The sequence below is a fragment of the Aotus nancymaae genome, unplaced genomic scaffold (genome assembly GCF_030222135.1).
Source record: "Aotus nancymaae isolate 86718 unplaced genomic scaffold, 86718_ANA_hifiasm-v0.15.2.pri h1tg000003l, whole genome shotgun sequence".
In the NCBI taxonomy this organism is placed as follows: domain Eukaryota; kingdom Metazoa; phylum Chordata; class Mammalia; order Primates; family Aotidae; genus Aotus; species Aotus nancymaae.
Window position 1 is genome coordinate 8,530,921 of NW_026988414.1, and position 21,706 is coordinate 8,552,626.

General features: G+C 45.8%; 1 protein-coding gene across 7 annotated transcripts in view; it reads left to right on the forward strand.

The window, feature by feature from the left end:
• Positions 1–21,706, forward strand: part of DENND1A (DENN domain containing 1A) — a 536,105-nt gene that overhangs the window by 464,903 nt on the left and 49,496 nt on the right. For all 7 annotated transcript variants that reach the window (XM_021674025.2, XM_021674026.2, XM_021674028.2 and 4 more), the window contains 3 exons: positions 981–1,052; positions 2,574–2,630; positions 12,734–12,865. In XM_021674025.2, the coding sequence (XP_021529700.2) occupies positions 981–1,052; positions 2,574–2,630; positions 12,734–12,865 (261 nt within the window). The remainder of the gene's footprint in view (positions 1–980; positions 1,053–2,573; positions 2,631–12,733; positions 12,866–21,706) is intronic.

A 21,706-nucleotide genomic window follows, 5' to 3' on the forward strand; every position in this document is an offset into this window, starting at 1 on the left:
AACTCCTATTTATCCTCCGTGGACCAGGTCAAATGTTTCATCCTCCAAGGCCTTCCCTGATCTTCCAGGTCTCCACGGTCCCTCTGCACACAGCCATTGCAGCCGTCATCACCTGCTGTTGTGGTTATTTACTGCACTGTCTTGCCTCTCCAACTGGAGGTTTTAGAAGGCAGAGACCAGGCCCCCCTTGGCCTAGTGCCTTCAGAACCCTCGCGATGTGTCTGCAGGGATGAGACTGAGAAATGGATTCACAGACAGCTATGAAAACGTCCCCTGTGCACTTCAGGTCCTTCCACTGCCTCCTTTGGGAGCAGGAAGGCCTTCCCTCCTCCTTTCTCCCACTTTTGCTCCTAAAGAAAGTGGGCAGGAAATTGCTGTGTTGGATTCAACTAAAGCCATGGTGAACATTTGTGGCTATTCACTTTCCTTTTCTCAAGATTTAGATGTTAAGGAAGGCAGCCTACCAGAGAGATTTAAAAAAAAACAACACAGAAAACCAAGGCAAGAAAAGGAAGTTGCACGGTGAGGGCAGGGTATTTTCCACTATCCTGGCTGATCAGCGCCCCACTTTCTGCCCCGGCTTGGTGTCATCTGTCACAGTTATTAAACTTACATGAGTGTCATCCGTGGTAACTAGAATTTCTTAAAAAGCCGCACATGCCCATAGGGAAGCCCTTGCCCTAGGCAGCCTGTGATCCACTTCCCTCCAGTCAGGGAACAGGTGCCAAGCAGAACATGGATCCCAGAGTCCCCCTCTGCCAGGAATCACACTCCGCAGCCCCAGCCCACACACCCACCCAGAACTGTTCCGCCATGACCATCACTAACTGACTGGGACCAGTTATCATCCAGGCCTGTTTCTTGATGTGAATTTACATACCTTTGAAATGTTGCTTAACTTGATTAAAGAGAAGCAGTCTTTGTTGGTGTTAGATGACTCTGTCATCAGCCCAAATTGCTAATTGACGTTTTTATTATAGAAAGGAAGTGGAGCAATTCTGAATACTGTAAAGACGAAAGCAAACCCGGCCATGAAGACTGTCTACAAGTTCGTAAGTACTAGTCTTGCTCTCAGGAGCCAAACAAATCAGTCCCTTAGCATAATGACACTATTTATTTATTTACTTATTTTTGAGACAGGGTCTTGTTCTGTTGCCCAGGCTGGAGTACAATGGCATGATAACAGCTCACTGCGGCCTTGACCATCAAGGCTCAAGCAGTCTTCCCACCTCAGCCTCCCGAGTAACTATAACTACAGGTGTGCACCACCATGCCTGGCTTTTTTTTTTTTTTTTTTGGTAGAGACAGGTTTCACTGTGTTACCCAGGCTGGTCTTGAACTTCTAGGCTCAAGCAGTCCTCTTGCCTTGGCCTCCCAAAGTGCTGTGGTTACCGGCATGAGCTGCTGCACCCGGCCAAGCAATGAGACTCTTAAATGTACCTGGTCCTCTATTGCAGAGATGACTGAGGCTGCTGAGCTCTTTCCTAAAGGTCTCGGTGTTCTCCAAATTAATCAGCAGATTTTATAACCAGTTCAGTGACATTCTTAATGTACAGTGTTGCTGCTCACATTTGCCACAGTAGAGAAATGGGAGGCTACTGGTTTTAGCTTTTAAACTGTAGACTAGGGGGCTGCAGTTCAGGCTGCACCCTGCCTCTGTTTCTGAGACCCAGAAGCATGGTATGTCTGGTGTCTGGCAAAGCCTTCCTGCAGACATCCCCCGCACTGGGTCAAAATAAAGCAGCTCCTTTGCAGGTGACTGAAGAGTATTCGTGGTGGGATACACCGCTTAATTTTTGTCCCAAATTCTTCATCATCTCTCTGATCACTGCCCTATAGGTAATGCATTATTTGTAAGACTCGTGTCCACGGCCGAGTGGAAATAGGAGAGCACATCTGTTCCTGGCACTCCATCTTTCACAAGCATCAAGTATTTTTTCTTGTGACTTCTCTTCCTTGCTAATTTGACCGTGAGCCACTGAAGTGGGGTGGTTCTACTTTATTTCCATTTTTAATTTTGTTAGTCCTCTCTGTGCTTAAACTATAGTTATTTTAGCAGGGTTGGTGGCTGCCAGCAGAACCACACAGGTCTAATATGACCTGAAATCAAAGCCAGGGTGTCTGCCAAAATGAGGTTTAGGAAATGACATGGTAGAAACCCATTCAGCCTGGGCAGAAAATTGGTCCTGGGGCCCTGCACTGGTGACATAGAATGGATATTCTGAATCTTGCAGCCAGAAACGCGGTGCTGTACTCTTACTAGTAGCTGTCACCAGGCTGCCGAGATAAATAATTATAGAGAGCAGAAGAAGGGCTTTGGAAGGAAAAGAAAAAAAAATCTATGCCATCAAAATGAAGAAAATGAAATCTCTGCAGCCTCTTTAAGGGTTTTTTTTTTTTAACCTTTTACTGTTGTATTTGTTTTCATAGCCATTATGTTTTCGACTTGATGATCCCATTTTTCCTTCCTTTTTCTAGTAATCAGAGAAGGTGATTCTCGACGGACTGAAATCAAGCATAGTCCCTGCTGGAAACAGAAAGGGAATCTTAACTTAAATTAATTTTTCATGCAGGCAAAAGATCATGCAAAAATGGGAATAAAAGAGGTGAAAAACCGCTTGAAGCAAAAGGTACTTGAAGTTCTTATTCAAAATGTATAAGCACCGTGTATGAAATGCATGGCCACAAAAAAGTATGATGGGATCAATAGAGGGCTGTTTGATACAGTGTTGTTAACACACTTCAAAATGCATTACCAGCTGTCCGGGAGTTTTCACACTGTTATAAATATTCACAGACAAAAAACTGTCTTCAAATAACATTAAGACTCTGGCTTAAACCCACAAAGGCAAGCAAGTTCAGAGCTACCACTGTCGGGCTGTCCCTTGCCCACCCCACCAGGCCTGGGTTCATAGGCGTCTATAGAAATTGGCTTGGCATCCCCATCTGGCACCTGCCCACCCCCTATGGCCAACGTCTGCCCCAGGGCCGGTGGTAACCAAAATCAAGAAGCATCTCCAGGGAATGATTGCCATGGTCTAGCACACACGTGGCCACCATGCACACATGGCACAGGGGGTGGGGCTGAGCAGAATGCCGTGGGCTTACTTTGCCCTGGGGGACTGAGTGAGCAGAACCCAGTGGGCACTGTTGAGACTCTGAGTGGGAAGGAGAGGGCTCTGATTGTCTTCACCAGCCACCGTAAAACTGGGATATCATCCCGACTATGTCCTGGCTAAGATTTCCCCAGCCTGAATCTCTGTTTTTTTTAATCTGACTTTTTTATATTTTATTTTATTTTAATGTTTTTATTTCTGTAAGCTTTTGGGGGAACAGATGGTGTTTGGTTACATGAGTAAGTTCTTTAGTGGTGATTTGTGAGATTCTGGTGCACCTATCACCTGAGCAGTATACACTGAACCCAATTTGTAGTCTTTCATCCCTCACCCGCTTCCCAGCCTTTCCCCCTGAGTCCCCAAAGTCTGTTGTGTCATTCTTATGCCTTTGCGTTCTCATAGCTTAGTTCCCACTGTTACTGAGAACATACAATGTTTGGTTTTCCATTCTTGAGTTACTTCACTGAGAATAAGCGTCTCCGATCCCATCCAGGTTGCTGCGAATGCCATAAAGTCATTTCTTTTTTATGCCCCCAACCTGAATTTCGAGACTTAGGACAGTGAGGTGACTGTAACAGAGAGGCTTTTTAATATTATTATGAATGCCATCCTCGTTATGACTGTTGCCACCCTTCTTTAAGCTCCTGTTAAGGGTGGTCCAGGCTAGGAGCTTTCACACTTAGTTCTCAGAACAGCTCTGTGGAGTATTGTTCCCATTTCATGAGTAAACAGACTGCAGTTCAGAGGTGAAGTCATTGCCGAGGGCCACCCTGAGCCTAGCAGAGTCGGGATTGGATTCCAGCTCTGTCACCTTGTCGCAGCTGTGCGTTCTTACCACTACCACATGCACACTGCCTTCCTCAAACAAGTGTTTTGTTTTCCAAAAGATGTTTGGGATCCCCTACTTCATTATCCCTGTGCCCCCAAATGCACCACTCTAATAAGGGCCTTTGTCTATCTCTGCAGTTTTTAAAAAATTGAAAGCAGTTTTAATTTTCTGAAGTCAGAAAGGACCTCTAATTAACTTGAAAGGGTCGAAGGAATTGATTCCTTTCTTTTAATTGGAAAATAATTTGCTCTGACTAAGCATTTAAATTCTTAGTTTCAGCTGAGAGTGGATTTTTAGCAGCTGAGATTCACATCCTGAAATAAAAGCTCTGTAATGTAAATCCAGATAGACCTTAAACTGTAGTCTGTTTGCACCCTGCCAGAGACTGGCAGGTGGCATTCTTTACTTGGATATTATTTAAGTCCCTAAATATACCTTTTTATCTCCCATCCCAGTTGCATGTAGCTGATTGGATTGCAGATATAAAACGGAGGGGCAGGGAGCAGGGAGTTTTCCCTCCTTGATGCCTGGATCGTAGGTTCTGGTTGGTATTAGAATATCCCCTGAAGTAAGCAAAGAAAGGGATCCCTCCTCAGACAGAGGCCCCATGCGCCCTCATTGGTCAATTGCCCTTTCTGCAGACCATTAAGCTACAGACATCACCTTACCTCCCTACTTGTATGTACAAGCCTCTGGCCTTAGGAAAATCCCCTTCTTATGATATGTGACATTTCTGCAAATAACCAGTTAAGCTCAGATTTTTAAATGTGGTTCTTCAAAGGTTTGTTTAAACAATCTAGATCACTTTCCTTCCATGCTATCTCCCTTTCTGTTCCTTGATAGTATCTAAAGCAGATGTCTCCCTCCCTTTCCCTTCCCCCTGCCAGTCTTTTCAAGAATAGCTTCAGGAGATAATGTTCTATAGAGAGTGTCAGTACATTTCAGGTGACACAAATGGTGAAGGCATTTTATAGAAATGTGGCTTGTCACCATCGGACTGTTGACAGATCTATTAGTGCACCCTTTTCAATTTTCACTTTTCCCCCCTTCGGTCGTACAGATTTCTACAGACTTGATATTTTGCAGTTGTTCTTGGAAGAGAGCTATTTTGTAATTGAAACTCTAGCATTGCTCGCATCTCCGGGACTTGGGGCTCCAGCACTCTCCAGCTCCCTTTCTTGAGCTAATTTAGGATTTGGCTGCACCTGACCTCTCACATTGCAGTAGAAAATATTTCCTTAGCTGCTTTTGTCCTTCTCCCCTCTGCCCCCTCCCCTTCATCAGGCAACGAATGTACCTCGTGAATGTACCCCAGATGCCTCTAATACAGACATCTCAAGTTTGGTTTCTGCCACGAAATCGAGGCAATTCCCAACAAAGATCCAATTTTCAAATGTGCTGGGTTGCCACCTGGCCTCCTCTAACTCTGCATAGCAATGGTGACCTCGCAGATATAATCAAGAACCCAAGCTTGCCCTCTTCACCCTTGCCTTAGGTTTGAATTGCAAATAGAAAATGTGGGGCCGACCTGTGGAGAGGTCACCATGGTGTGTGGAGGGTCCATCTCTAATATGACTGAGCTGGGCCCCTTCTCCATCCCTTGTTCATTTGTGCTGCACATTTTCAAAGCATCTGAAATCGGAGCTTTCAGGATATCTGTGTGACCATTGGCAAATAATTGTTAATAGATCCGATGGTGTGGCTTTATTCCATACCTGCTCTGCTTCAACCCAACAACAAAAAAAGAAGGATGGATAACATATTTCTCTAGATAAATGGAGCGAGGTGGTCAGGTTCTTCCATAGCTTGGCCTCCTTTGAAGTCTGACTTGCTCAAAATTAGGAAAAAGAAGAAATGGCAAAGATGCTACCCAGCCGTCGCTTTCTAAGGAAGAGTGTAGTGCTTTCATCTGGAGAGTCTCCCTGCAGAAGAATGCCTCCTGGATGGGCTCATGACTGTCAACAAATTGCGTTCCACTGCAGCACCAGGCAGGGCTGGCACGAGAATGCCCTGCTTTAAAAGCAGTGGTGCAAATGCATTTCTCCTCACCTGCAGGCAACGTTAAGATATTCACACAGGGATGTCCTCTTTTGCCTATTGAGGAACGCCTGAAATTTTTCTTTTTCTTCAATATCAAAATGATTTAGTCGAATGGGCCCATTTCACAGCCCTTTGTAAAGTGTCTGAATCTTTTGTCTTTTTATTTTATTTTTTTATTTTTTTGAAACAGGGTCTTACTCTGTCTTCCACGCTGGAGTGCAGTGGTGCAGTCACTGCAGCCTTGAGCTCCCAAGCTCAAGGGATCCTCCCGCCTCAACCTCCGGAGTAGCTAGGACGACAGGCATGCACTACCATGCCTGGCTAATTTTTTTTTAGAGACAGAGTTTTGCCGCGTTGCCCATACTGGTCTCACACTCCTGGGCTCAAGCGATCCTCCCTCCTAGGCCTCTCAAAGTGCTGGGATTACAAATCTTTGATCTTTAAAAGACAAATTGAGCTTATTGATTTAGAGTCTCCGTGATTGAAAGGAGCAAATTCACAGTTGGTTTCACAGAGGCTTGAATTTCTGGCCAAACAGTTCCCATTGAAGGGAGTGAGTAAGTGTGCGTGGGGCAGGGAGAGCTAGGTAGACTCTTGTAGAACAGACGCTTTCACACCTTATCACACAACTGTCAGCTCCCTGTCTCCCGACACATTAAAATACGCTGCAGCCTCAATCACAGAAATTCCAACTTTGGTTACTATTATGATGTCAATATTCATCTTTTTAATTTGCATTTGCTGTGCTGTGAGGTGGCCTGGGAAAAGAAGGGTGTGGCACGAGTCTGAAAATGGAGACGGGAGTTCTCACACCCACCGCATGAGTCAGATGGGAAGGCCTCTGCCTCACGCCCATAGGGGCCTTTCAGCTCCCCCACATGGTGATGTGGTGTTTGGGCTTCTGAGGCAGGCAAGCAGGGCTCAGTGCTAGTTGTGTAGGATATTAACTGTGTGACTTTGGGTAAGTTACTAGACCTCTCTGAACCTAGTTTTTCTCATCTGTAAACTACTGGATCGTTGGAAGGAGTAGAAGAGATAATGTGTTGAAACAGCAACACTTAGTAACCACTCAATAAGTGAGAGTTTCCCTTTTGTCTGTCCTTTTTTTTTTTTTTTTTCAGAGTCTCACTTTGTTGCCCAAGCTGGAGTGCAGTGATGTGATCTCAGCTCACTGCAACCTCTGCCTCCCAGGTTCAAGTGATTCTGCTGCCTCAGCCACCTGAGTAGCTGGGATTACAGGCACCCACCACCACACCTGGCTAATTTTTATATTTTTGTAAAGACAGGGCTTTGCCATGTTAGCCAGGCTGGTCTCGAACTCCTGACCTCAGGTGATTCTCCCGCCTCAGCCTCCCAACGTGCTGGGATTACAGGCATGAGCCACTGTGTCTGTCCCTCCCTGTCTTCTTATGTCCCACATTTGGAACAGCCAGTCTGCCCAAATACCCACGTGCACACACCTGGAGACCATGTCCAGGGTGAGTGGTTGACCGCCCTTGAGGTTGTCCACACAGCCACCAGAGGAATCTTTGTAGGACCCAGCACTGACCAAGTCACTCCCTTGGTTAGAACGTTTCAGACCTTTCCAACCTTCCACCACCTTGCCTGGGGGCGGCCCAGGGGTGGAATGCCCTGGCCACTGGACCACAGCATGCCCTGCTGTCTGCCTCCCTGGGCCCAGTGCTCTACTCCCCCCTCACTGCCTCGTAAGTCCTTTCCTTGGCTCCCAGCCCAACCCCTACCCAAGACTACTCAGGACTCTCTTTGTCCTCTAGTCCCCTGAGACCCTTGGGTCCTTACCTCCCCGATTTCTCATGGAGACGCGTGTCCAGAGACCTATCATATGCCATGTCTGCCTTCTCCTCAGAAGAGCGAAGGTTAGATCATAGCCATGATTTGTGATTCTAGTAAATGCTGAAGGAAAATGATAGGAATGTGGTGACCACTAAATATTTCTTCCACATGTCTTTGTTTTGTTTTTTGAGACAGAGTCTTGCTCTGTCACCCAGGCTGGAGTATAGTGGCACGATCTCAGCTCACTGCGACCTTCACCTCCCTGGTTCATGCTATTCTCTTGCCTCAGCATCTCAAGTAGCTGGGATTAGAGGTGCCCGCCACCACACCCAGCTAATTTTTGTAGGTAGAGACAGGGTTTCACCATGTTGGCCAGGCTGGTCTCGAACTCCTGACCTCAGGTTATCCTCCCACCTTGGCCTCCCAAAGTGCTGGGATTACAGGCGTGAGCCACTGTGCCCGGCCCCCATGTCATTATTTTAAATGGCTATATCAGATTTTATCTAATGAACATATATACATTATTTAATATTCCCATTGTTGGCCCTTACATGAGTTCCAATTTTTTCTAGGCAAATACCCTTATAGGTAAGACTTAGAAGAAATTCTTATTATTTCATTAGGATAAATTTCTAAAAATGGGATCTGTGGGCCAAAGGGCATGTAGATCTTTTGGGTTTTTCATATAAATTGCCAATTTCTGTTCCCACGAGAAGGGTGTGAGTGCTTGTTTCCCATGCCCTTTGCTGACAGCTGCATTAGTTCTTAGGCCACAGTTTGTTTAATCATGAGTATCAGAAGTTGCTGATCTTACACATAGCTCCCTACTATGTGTAAGATCTCTACCAGGAGATAGAGCAGAGAATTTGAATGCCCCCCACTGCCTTGTTTTTTTCTCAAGACAGGGTCTCACTTTGTTGCCCAGGCTGTAGTGCAGTGGCGTGATCACGGCTCACTGTAGCCTCAACCTCCCCAGGCTCATGTGCTCCTCCCATCTCAACTTCCCAAGTAGCTGGGAATACAGGCATACACTACTGCATCCAGCTAGTTTTTATTTTAATTTTTTGTAGATGTGGGGTTTCCCCATGTTGTGCAGGCTGGTCTTGAATGCCTGAGCTCAAGGGATCCTTCCACCTCAGCCTCCTTTTAAAGTGCTAGGATTACCGGTGTGAGCCTCCACACCCAACCTCTATTTCTTTCTTGACTTGGGCTCCTCCTGTTCTGCTGCCTGTGACATCCTGGGAGGAAGCTGTTGTCCTTCCCCAGGTGGAGGAAATAGTAAAGAGGCTAATAAATTGGTGGTATGTACCACGGGACTTTATTAGAAACCTTTTACATCTTTGGATCTTCCACTGCTTTTTGACACATAGGTACATCTGTATATTGGACACATTTCCCTTCCAAATGTTTAACTCCACTTTACAAAGATTTATTTGACAGCATGTACTAGATCCAAGGCTCTAGGTTAGAGAATTCAGACCCCGGCAAACTTACAGTTGATAGGGATACAAAAATAAGGTAGTGTAAAGCGTGGCAGCCTATGATCGGTGTGACCAGGGGCCTCTGAGGAGAAACTTACATCAGAGGACTTGTTGAGCAGCTCCTCAATTCAGAATACCTTCACTTGTGCTGTCGTTATGGGTCGATGTGGCATAAAAGCACCAGGACTCACATAGCTCTGGGTTCCTCCACCTTCTAACTCTGTGGCTTTGGGTAAATTACCTCTTCTGAGCCCTATTTCCTCACCTGTAAAAGCAGGATAATCTCATTTACCTGTGATCATTGTGGGAACTAAATGTGAGAATAAAGGTCAAGGGTCTGGAGAAGCGCAGGGGTAGGCCGTCCACACAGGGAAGCACTTCTTTTTAGCAGGTGCTCTCTCCGTTTTGCAGGGGGTAAGGATCTGAGGTTCAATTTGCACAGTGCTGTGACATTTTTCAAAGCTTCCTCATATCTCATTTCACCCATTCTCCCGGTAGCTTTGATGTTTGCCAAGCAGGTGGTAGTTTCCCATTGCAAAAATAAAGCAATAGGTGCAGAGAGGTTGAGGGAATGGGAAAGATTAGACAACTAGTTAATGGGAAAAACAAAACTAAAAGATGGTATTTTTACTTACAAGTGTGAACTAGGACATGTTTTCCAAAACAACTACATGACTTGTTCTTTTTTTCTTATTTTTATTTATTTATTTTTGAGATGGAGTCTTGCTCTGTCACCCAGGCTGGAGTGCGGTCACGTGCAATCTGGGCTCACTGTAACCTTTGCCGCCTTGTTTCAAGCGATTCTCCTCCCTTAGTCTCCCGGGTAGCTGGGATTACAGGTGCCTGCCACCACACCCAGCTAATTTTTGTATTTTTAGTAGACACGGGGGTTCAACATCTTAGCCAGGCTGGTCTTGAACTCCTAACCTCATGATCCACCCACCTCAGCCCCCCAAAGTACTGGGATTACAGGCGTGAGCCACCACGCCCGACCATATTGTTCTTTTTTTCTTTTTAAGACAGAGTTTCGCTTTTGTTGCCCAGGCTGGAGTGTAATGGCATGATCTTGGTTCACCACAACCTCCATCTCCAGGGTTCAAGCGATTCTCCTGCTTCAGCCTCCTGAGTAGCTGGGATTACAGAGGCATGACACCACACCTGGCTAATTTTGTATTTTTAGTAGAGACAGCATTTCTCCATGTTGGTCAACCTAGTCTCGAACCCCTGACCTCAGGTGATTCGCCCACCTCCGCCTCCCAAAATGCTCGGATTACAGGTATGAGCCACTGCACCCGGCCTCTTTTTTTCTAAATAGCTATTACCTTAGAGTTTTCTATTAATACCAATATTTTCTTACCATGTTACCTTGCAGCTTCATTGTATTGTCAGCCAAACACAAACAGGCACACATACCCTCACACAAAATTTTACCTAAACCAAAAGTGAATTTGTTCATGTTTGACCTTATTCACTCTCTCATATCTATCCTGGAGGATCGTCACCTGGATCCAAAATGCCCCTTTTGCCCATCGTTGCTTTCTAGCACAGATGGAACCCTCCCCCTCTTTTTCCACTTGGCCTGAGCACCTCAGGACAGCCCCTTTCCAAAAGAGCTGTTTCTGTTTGGCCGTCGACAACCTCTTTCATCACTGAGCCTGAGACTGGCTGATCAAATGTAGGCCACTTGATCCAAGCCCTCCCTGTAAAGCCAAGAGGTCATCATCTCCCTTTGTCATTTACCAAGCATTAGAGACTTCCCCAGGACTGACCTCTCCATGCAGCCTTGATTCCGTAGGAAAGGAGGCCAGCTGGTATGCAGCTGGAAGTGTGAGGTCAAATACTGGTGGTGGGGGGGTGGGTTGTATAATTCCTATAATTTACTGAATAGCTAATAATGTTCTTGACACTTATGTTACATTATCTGTCTCCTTTAATCTTCGTGCTACTGTAGCTCCATTTCACAGATGAGGAAACTGAGGCTCAGAGATGTATGTATGTTTCTTCTTTCATGTATTATTTTTCAATAAGGGACCACTTTCCTCCATGTCCCACCATTCTATCTTAGCTGAGCAGTTAGGAGTAAGCAAGCATCAAGTCTCTCATGTGCAGAATTTAATGAGTATTAAGAGTATATGCTTTGTTGACCAAAATGTGTATCTTGCATTTATTATTTAATTCTGGCTGTGAGATATTTTTATTTGGTAAGAAAAATGATTATTTAAATGATATTTATTTGTACACATATTTTCTGTCTTGTTCCAATGAAGATTTAGGCAATTTCCTTCACTTGAATAAAACACGGGATCCTTATTGATTGAGTGGGCCCATCCATGTTTCCAATAACCCATGTGTACAGTCAGCTGCCAGCTTCAGCTACCGGAGCCATGACCTGCCTTTTACACATTGGGGTTTTTCTTTTCCTGATAATTTGACTTCACTCATCAGAAGCACAAATTAAATGTAAATTTCTGGATTTAAAGAGATTTCTTTGGTCCCTAAATGTTTCCCAAGTCAGAGTCCTGATTCAGACTTCAATCTTTTTATTTCCTGAGGATAAAGATTAGGCGTAGGAAAGGGTAGAAACAAACACGTCTTATTCACAAACAGCAACATCATCAGTAAACAAATGTGGAAAAAGTGTCCATAGTCACAAATAATTAAAGTAATGCAAATTAAAGCAACAATGAGGTCTAATTTTTCACCTATCAAATTAGCGATACATTTTTTAAATGATACCGCTCACAAGTCCCGTGAAACTGGTAATGCATCCATTGCTAGTAGTTGGTGTAAATTGGAAAGCAATTTGATAGAATGAATAAAAAGCCTTGAAAATGTTTATATCTGTTGACTTAGTAATTTCATTCCTGGGGATTTCCATAAAAGGAAATAATACGAAAGAAAGAAAAACTGCAGTATTTATCACTGGCATTTTGAAAGTTAAAAAAAAATGAAAAAGAATAGAAGAACCCTAAATGCCCAATAGTAGTGGAATATTGAATTCGTGGTGTATTAAATTATTGTATATCTGCTCAATGAAATATGCATTCAGTAAAATTTTTGTGATGACTTTGTAGCAACATGAAAATGCTTATAATATATTAGGAAAAAGCAGAATATAAAATTATGCATGAGCTGTGATTGCAAGTAATTTTTAAATGTCTGCATGTGGACAAAGTGAATATATAAAAATGAAAACAGCCGTGTAAGAGAGTAGGATGAACCAGAATAATTGTTTTCCTCACTGTTGTGAATTATTATGTTAATCTTTATAATTTAACATGGATGGTTTTGGTTTCTCTAGGTCTTAAAAGTCAGAGAGCCAAGTTAGCCCTCCATTCCCTCCATCTTCATCAGGAGGACAGGCTCAGAATGTCATAGAGAGAGTCGCGTGGCAGGCCTCTCCGTTGTGGGGTGAAAGGGAGCACAGGTACCAGAACCCCATTGCCAACCCCCAACCATCCTTCTCCCTGCAGGACATTGCCGAGAATGGCTGTGCCCCCACCCCCGAAGAGCAGCTGCCGAAGACTGCACCGTCCCCACTGGTGGAGGCCAAGGACCCCAAGCTCCGAGAAGACCGGCGGCCAATCACAGTCCACTTTGGACAGGTGTGTACCCTGCCCTCCTAGGTGTCCATTTTGGTTTTTAGCAGCAGCTGTAGCACATGCAGCAGTCGGTTTTGCATTTCAGTTCTCTTCGGCAGTGAAGCTCCATGGAGGTTTTCACATCTTTAAATGTTTATTTGGTGTAAACACATTTTGGAGGCAGATTTTAAAAACTTGGAGGAGACAGCATGGCTGAGGTCATAAATGAGCGGGATGTTGAATGAAGTCATTAGATGCACTGATGCCTCCCCTACGCCAAGGCACTCTGCTTAAGGTGCCTCTGTTAGCTACGCATCTCATTAGAACACTTTAGCATCCGGGCCCTTCTTTGCACCTTCAAATAAAAGGCAACAAGCGAAGTCTTAAAAAAAAAATCAATTAGGAGTTCTTTATTAATGTACTTCCTGAAAATCAATATCAGGAGTTGTGCTTCTGAGAGTAAACACTCGTGCTACAATTCTACAGATTCAATTCTTTAAACAACTGTTTTCAACAACCTTAGCATTTGAAAAATTATCTGTTTTTTTCCCTTAAGTAAAACATTGCACTCTGTATGGAAACTAAAATTTTGTATCCCCTTCCTACTTGTAGTCATATTTTTGGTTGAAAAAGATTGTGTACCTTTTCCTACATCTCTTGAATTGACTTTTGGTTAGTGAAAGTCGTCGTTTGGAGGGATTTATGAGAAAATGGCTCTTTTAGCGATATATGGCTATAACAAGAATTTGCAGGGTTGTTTATTTTTAAATCACCCGGTTCTGTAGCCATTTATTAGATGATGCATGATTCAAAGTCTTTATGGTTTTTATCTTAAATGTGATTGCTATTTCACCACCTGTGAAGAACGTAGAAGCCTATGTTCCTGTTTTGAACAGACCTTTATCAGGGGCCTACTATGCACCAGCCATTGAGCTATTCAGAAATGAAAGGAATTAACAAAATTCTTGCTCTAGGTTATTACCGTAAGGGGCGAGTTAGTTGGAACATAAAAGTCACTCTTCTCTAATCAATATTTTCAGATAATATACGTTTATACATCTTTAACTTGGAGAGATTCACCCCTTTTCTGATTTTATACTTAAAAGAATGTTATAAAAATTGAAATGAAATGCAAGAAAGAAGAATCCACAGGGTGATACTCATTTAGTTAATGAGTATTTTCAAATTGCACTGTGTCTGCACCCCTGAAGCGCTGCCTCCCCCAGCCCCAGGCTCAGGCCCTGTTGGAGAAATCCGCACCCCAGTTCCCTGGCTGTGTTTGCTGAAAGCACAGCCCCTGGTTGTCGCCAGCGTGGCATTCCAGAGTCAGCTTCCTGCTTTCCTTTGTCCTCATTCCTGCACACACTAACCTTCCCATGAAAGGAGCCCCTCACTGGAGTTTGGAGCCCATTACAGAGAAAGAGGGGGCGGGGGAGAGGGATTTCATGGTGTTAAACATTCCATTTTCGAAACACACAAAAAAAGGAGGCCCTATTTGAAACGGAGAAAGACCTTCTTTCCATTCCAGCCAGAAGTAGAGATTCTTTAATGTCATTCCCAGCTAAATGCAGAATAAGAGTATGTGTGTGCGCACGGGTGGGGGATAAACAATTAAAAAAGCCACCCCAAACTCTGTTGAAATAAGAGCTGTCTGTGCCTTCACAGGTCTGCAAACTGGAGAGGATGAAAGTGGCTTTTTTTCCCCGTTTGTCACTTCCCTCACGTGGCTGCCAGCATTATGCAAGTGTACAGGAAGGCAGGATTTTTTTTTTTAATGCATGCATGCGGATTAAGGTCAAGCCCCTAGTATCAGCCATGCAGCAGGCTCTCCCTTCCAGCTGCAGCCGCAGAGCCTACCCACAGCCGCGAGATGCCTTAATTGAGACGTGCTGTCAAAGTGACAAACACATTTGCATACAGTCTACACTCTATTTATTTTCTCTGGAAAGGTCTACAGTCTGCTGTTGGTTGAACATTCTTAATCAGTTTGCTGTAAGTGAACTGCCAGCTAGCTCAGTTGTGCCGGCCCCTTCTTCATTAGGTGACAGATTAGCTGCAGGGGGAGTGGGGGTTGCGCGAGGGAAACCACGGACCCCTTTCTTTTAACTCTTTGCAGCTTTGCCTTCATGGTAGGTTGTCCTTGAGTCTTTTCCTGGGTCCCTGGTTTGATGGGCTGTTGACCGTAACAGGTAGCGTTTCTAGAGCACCTGCTACCGGCAGGCATGAGTTGTAAGGACTTGATATTCTTCCCAAAGAACAGCCTCGAGTTTTATTTCAAAAATTTTTACCACATTCTCTTACCATCTATACTGTTATTTTTACTTGATAGTTTTCTGTAAACAAGACTCAGACCAGACATCTACACCAATCTTAGCCTCATCTTCAGAGATGCCGTTGGTAAAATTATAGGTTTGATATACTAGTCCAAGTTTTTTCTAACATACGAAACAATTTTAAGTATTCATCTGTGGCTCACCTAAAGCACTCCTGTAGCCCTAGTGGTGTATATTCTCTCTTCTTGGAAACCAACAGACTCCTCAGTATCTTTTTTTGTTGTCTCCGCCATATCCCTTTGAGGAAGGGACCATTAGCCCCATTTTACTGACCCAGAGCTGGAGTCAGAATCATGAAGGAACCTGCCCAGGCCACTTCACCAGCTTAGAAACCCAAGCCTGGACAGCGCACCTCAAGCCCACACCAGCTCTGAAACCAAGCAGGGACTGCAGCCGTGTGATACATCTGTTAAAGCTGCTGTACCCCACCCTGGGCAAAATCATCTTAACCAATCGGAGAGAGCACCTATTTTAACCTCAAAAAAATCCTTGCCTTGGGTCTGTGTTTCTGTGGATTTCATTCTTTAAGAACACTTAGCTTGCCAGTGGGGATGGAGACTGTTGAGATTGTTGCCTTCATTTCTCCACCTTGCAAAGCCGGTGCCTGTGCAGCCAGCTAGGGCAGCTCCACAGAGACCTCTGACAGCAGCTCCGCAGCGGGGGCTGGTGAGAGGGGAGCTTAGTGTCGAGGCAAGAGCTGCTACTGCCGGGGGAGAGAAGGTGCTGCCTTGCCCTCTGTGCCAGTGGAGTTCCTCCTTCCAGGCTGTGCTCATTCCTCCATTGCAGCATGCATCCATTCTTCTATCTATTGAGACCTACCATGTATAAGATAAATAAGTTCTCAGCCCCCACCATTGCGGGACATAATGATAAGACAGACCAGCAGACGAACAGGCCCAGTTGGAGCAATAAAGACAATGAGGGAAGTGGGCTCCAAGCGCTCCCAGGGCCCCGCAGAGGCTCCCTCTTTCTCAGGTCCACTGCATAGTCACAGTTAGTCCACTTCAGAGTCCCAAGTCAGACCATAATTAAAAGATATTTTGTCAATAGCCTGACCAACATGGTGAAACCCCGTCTCTACTAAAAATACAAAAATTATCCGAGTGTCATGGCGTGCACCTTTAATACCAGCAGGCAGGAGAATCACTTGAACCCAGGAGGCAGAGGTTGCAGAGAGCCAAGATCGCACCACTGAACTCCAGCCTGGGAGACAGAGCGAGACCCTGTCTCAAAACCAAAAAGTTATTTTGTCAACAAACTGAACTCCCTAATACTTCATTTGTTTTCTAAAGCAGACGTATGTTAGCTCGCTCAGCTTGTAAGGAGGAGAGTAAATAGATTTTTAGTTAGCCTCTGCCTCCTGATCGCGTAGTTTCTTTAAGAATTCAAAAGTATCAGCTTGAGAATGCCTGTTCCTGCCTTGGAAGATGTTGCCATTTAGAGAAGCTTTAAATTACTGTTTTCTCCTAATCGAGTTTAGTATCAGTGGGGACACAAAGCCCAGGGGACAGTCAAATGAGATAAAAGTGCCAGCTGTGTTTATTGATAAGCCTAAAAGGAGAATATTGCATCAGACCTGAGGCCAAATGTTGCAAACGCTTCACCTGAAAATGTGAAGACTGCGTTTCTCCAGGTAGATCTTGCCAGGGTGGAGCTGCCCATAAACTCCTAGCAAGGAGGAGCTGAGGGAGGACCTTGTACTGGCTGCTCCCCAGGAGGGAGCTGGAAGGGGTGATGAAGCTCAATTCCTTCTCCCAGACCCCCCGGGAAGGCATTCCTCCTCCTCCTCCTCTGGGCAGGACTGAGCAAGAGGGTACCAGGCCAAGTCAAGGATTTCCCCCTGGTTTTCTCTCCTAGGGGAGGAAATGGAAGCTCCCTCCTTCCCAGGGCTATAGAAGGAGTGAGGGAGTGGTGTCCTTCCCAGCAGCCCTGGGCACCCCTTGGTTATAATAGCTGGCCTTGACCCTCTTCCCTCCCGAGGCCCCCTGTGGAAACTCCTCTGCTCCCTACATTTAATAAAATGGGCAAGTCATAGATGCTTTCAAACCCATGGGCACTGACTTAAAACTTTGCCATCAGCGGGCGACGAAGAAGGCGTTTGACTCATGGTATACATGAGGAGGCACGCTGGGACGGTGTTGCTGAAATGAGTAGCTAATTCCTACTCCAAAGCCAGCAACAGCAGCACCTCTGCTTCTCTTGGCCATGCGCAGCTCTCCCTCCTTTCTGGGAGAATGGCCTGATTGTGTGAGTTCATTGACAATGGACCCTAGTCTAAGGTGCAGATGGCCAAGGCTTCCCTAACAATATCACAGCAAACCCCTTCCAGGGCCCCCTTCTTATGTTTCCCCCAAATGATTGATCCTGCAAACAAAGTAGTTGCCTGCCTTCCAATCTGATAGATTCCAAAAAGCATGTATTGAAAGTTGCTGCCTCTATTCTTCTCCCATCTGAGGAAAGGATTCTAAACCTCTTTAATGTAAAGTTTGAAGAGCTGGTTAAACCAAAACCAAAACCAAGCACCACTGTGGCTTCCAGGGAACTGCAGCAGAGAGGTCTGGATAGCAGGCCCACGAACAGCTCTTGGGATGTGGTTGCCAGCTTGTCTATGCATATGGAGAATTCTGGCATCAGGGGCATGAGCCAGGTCATTTAGTGCCAATCCCATACTAGGCTGGAGAAGATGCCGAGCTAGCAAATGCCTTCTCAGCACCCTTGGCTCTGAGTTCCCTGAGAGATTATTCCTGCCCCATTGAGCTTGGAAGCCTCACACAATTCCCTTCAGTTCAGCCACTGCCTCCCCACCACCTCCAGTAGGTGCTCCCATGTTCTCAGGATACTGCACACCCCAGGCCTCTGACCTGAACATACACTCCCCACCAAGCTCACTCCTCCATCTCCCGCCCCAGCGAATGACACAGCTGGCCATCCAGAGCCAGGCTCCACCCTCCCTCTTCCCAAATCCTCTCCTTCTACCCGCTGAACGCTGCTTCATCCTTTCCTCTCTATCGCCTTTGCCACAGCTGTGGTGCAGGCAGCATAATCGCTCACCTGGACGGTTTCACACGCCCCTAACTGACGCTCCCTGTAGTCCCCATGTGACCTTGCCGGGGTCCACTGTCAGCATGCACTAGTGGCCGCCTCACGCCCGCTCCCATACTCTCCTAAAGACTCCATCTTTCCCCTCGACCCCTTCATGACCTGCCTGTTCAACCCCAGAACAGACCTCCCAGTGAATTCTTCCAGCTCCCCTAGGAAGAGTTAGTTACTCCTGTCTTTGTGCTACCCCAGAACTTTGCACACACCACTTGTCACACAGCCTCACAATTCTTTCTTTGATGCTTATCTTCCCACCAGAAAGTCCACCGCAGGGCCTGGCACTGAGCTGGCAGTCAGTACACATCCTGCGGTTTTATTATTGGTGTGGATATTTAAATTAAGGAATAATTGATTGTTGTTGAAGCACTCACTGTGCATTCAGCAAGTTATTTGGTTTCATTTCTGTTGCTATGCTTATACTTCTAATTCATTTGAAGAAGAAAAATGAACATTATTTCCAAATTCACTTTCCGTAAAGAAGGATTTTGAAATAAGGCTGGGCATGGTGGCTCACACCTGGAATCCCAGCACTTTGGGAGGCCAAGGCAGGTGGATCACCGGAGGTCAGGAGTTCAACACCAGCCTGGTCAACATGGTGAAACCCTGTCTCTACTGAAAATACAAAAATTAGCCAGGTGTGGTAGCACATGCCTATAGTCCCAGCTACTCAGAAGGCTGAGGCAGGAGAATCGCTTGAACCTGGGAGGTGGAGGTTGCAGTAAGCTGGGATCGTGCCACTGTACTCCAACCTGGGCGAAAGACTCCATCTCAAAAAAAAAAAAAAAAAAAAAAAAATAGGATTTTGTTTCCAAATAGAAACAGCTTTGTATTATAGAAATTTAGATCCTGTCTCATTTTATTTTGTATGTTTTGATGAGTTCCTCAGGTCAGTCATATGTGCCCCGGGAAGGGAATGGAGAGGAATGAGGCAGGAGACTGGGACCTTCCCTTCTTCTGTGTCCCAAGGATGGGCAGAGCTGTGCAGGAGCAGCACAGTGGAGAAAGCAGTCAGAGGAAGGGAAGGGCCCGTCATCCCTTGAGTCACGTCAAGTGAAGCAAGCAACAGGATAAATTAGGCGTAAAGACTTTATCTGTGAAAGAGACTAGGATACATGACCAAGTGCAAAGTGTGAACCTAATGTGGATTATGCTTTAAAAAAAAAAAAAAAAAAGCTTTAAAGACTTTCTTGGGAAAGTTGGAAATTCAAAGATGGAATGGAATGTTAGATGATGATATAGGATTAATGTTAGTGTGATTGGTTTGTAGGGGTTTATCTTTATTCCTAGGAGATGCAGGCTGAAGTCTAAGGGGCGAAGTAACATGAGACTTGAAACTTACTTTCAAATGGTATTTGTAAAAACATTACACATCATGTACACACACAGCCTCACACGTACCTAAGATCCGTTTGTAGAGAAGACAGAAAGCAAATATAATCTCCTTCCCCAAGATGTACCTGCTCTGAGGCAAATGTGGGTCAGTTGCCGGATACAGTGAGGTAGAGTGGACAAAGCACAGGTTTTAGAATCAGGCAGTTCTGGACTTCAGTTTCAGCTGTGCCACCCATTAGCTGGTGACCTTCAGTAAGTTACTTAGCCTCAGTCAAATTCAGTTTCCTCATCTATAGAGGAGTCCACATCACAGATTGCTGTAAGGATTAAATGAGATATTGCCTTTAGTACCTAGCTCAGCGCTGGCACACAGACCGCTGGTAAATATCAGTCTCTTTCCCCAACATGCAGGAGCAGAGCTGGCTGTCAGTCATTTGCTGACACTGCCTCCCACCCAGCCCTGTCTGCTCAGTGCTTGGCCTTCACCTAGGCTCTCAGAACATGCACTCCCTCAGAGGCAGCCCTCCGCATGCACACATGGCAGCTGACCTGCATCCCTACACCTCTGGGTGGGAGAGGCAAAACCTAAGCCCAGAGTCACCAGGCAGAGGGAGAAGGCTGGTAACTGGCACCAGCAAGAGCAGATAATGCTGCCCAAGTCTAAGTTGAACATGTGGAAAGACGGGGGCCATGGGGCAGGTTGGGGAAGAAGGTACCAGGTGGTGAGCATTGCAGTCTACAATGCAGAGTCATTTTTCAACCCATCCCAGCCACATGCCCACAGTCCATGGGGCAGCACACCCTGCACGCGTCTCTTTCAAACCCTGTTGTTTCCAAAGCATATTTCTCCTTTTCCACTGCCCCTGTTTCTTCCCCTCTCATCCATGTCTGTGTGTGAGACAGCAGAGCTACAGTGGTGATCTCCCCACTCTGCTCCCTCCAGCTCCTCCTGCTCTGATCCAGCCTCTGTGCCCACTGTAGGGTGACTGTGACACTACCCTGCCTTCCATCCTGGTGGGGTGGCTGTCCAGAGTTGTTGGGACTCATTCACTGCCATGACCAAGAGCAGTGTGGCGCCTAATCGGTGGTGCATCTGTCAAGTCTCCCTGATGAGGGTGACTGGCTGGGCCTGTCTTTCCACACGCACCCACCTTTTCAGAGCCCAGGCTGGCCAAGACAGCTTTCTGATGAAAGGTTAACGAGGCTGGGGTTTGCTCCCTTGAGCAGACATAACCGATTTCGGTAGGAAAAACTTGCCAATCAGAAAAGAGAAATCAGATTCTGGAAATTCATAATGATTGAGTTGAACATTCAGGAGCTGTGTAATTAGGCATTCAGGGTGGCCTTCTCAGGTAGTATTCCTCTCGTTATAGAGAGCTGGAGAAGACCAGAGAGCTGTGCAGTGAGGCCAGGGCTCCAGATGTGCTGTGGAAGAACTGAGAAATGTCAGCAGCCGAGTGAAAATCCAGGTGCAAAATAGTAATTCGCTGTCCAAGCTATATCACCTTGGTGCAGCCCAAGTTAAGGTAGGCTGCAGAAGGGCTAGGAGCCAAGCTCAGTCCACCCCTCCAGACCTTCCAGACCATCCCACCTTCCAGGACTTGAGCACTGTAAGGTCAATTTGAGCATCCCATATGTGCTAGGTGTTGGGATGGTCTAAGAGCAGTGTGGGAAAGGCATGGAGATGAATTGCTCACCTCCCACCAAGCTCCACCCTGAGACCTGGAGGAAATGGGTCCAGGGATCATGCTAGGCCATTGCAGAAGATTAGCCTACTGAATCCCTCCAGCCATCCTATGAGGGTCTCAGGTGGTATCCTCCCTTGCAGAGAAGGTCAGTCAAGGTTACACAGGTCAGAAGCAACAGGATTCAAAACTACACTGTTTATTCTAAAGCTCAGGTTCTTGCCCAGCTCTGTGCTAAAAACATGGCAGTTTCCTAGGTTGTAGTGAGAGGGCCGTTGCAGCCGCCTGGGCAGGTGGCCCAGGATCCCAGGAGGGTGGACCACAAGTGAGGCTGTTCCTGGTGTCCTTGCAGATCTCAGGCCATCCTTACTGTTTCTGGGCCTCAGTTGGAACCAAGACAATTAAGCTGGTATCCT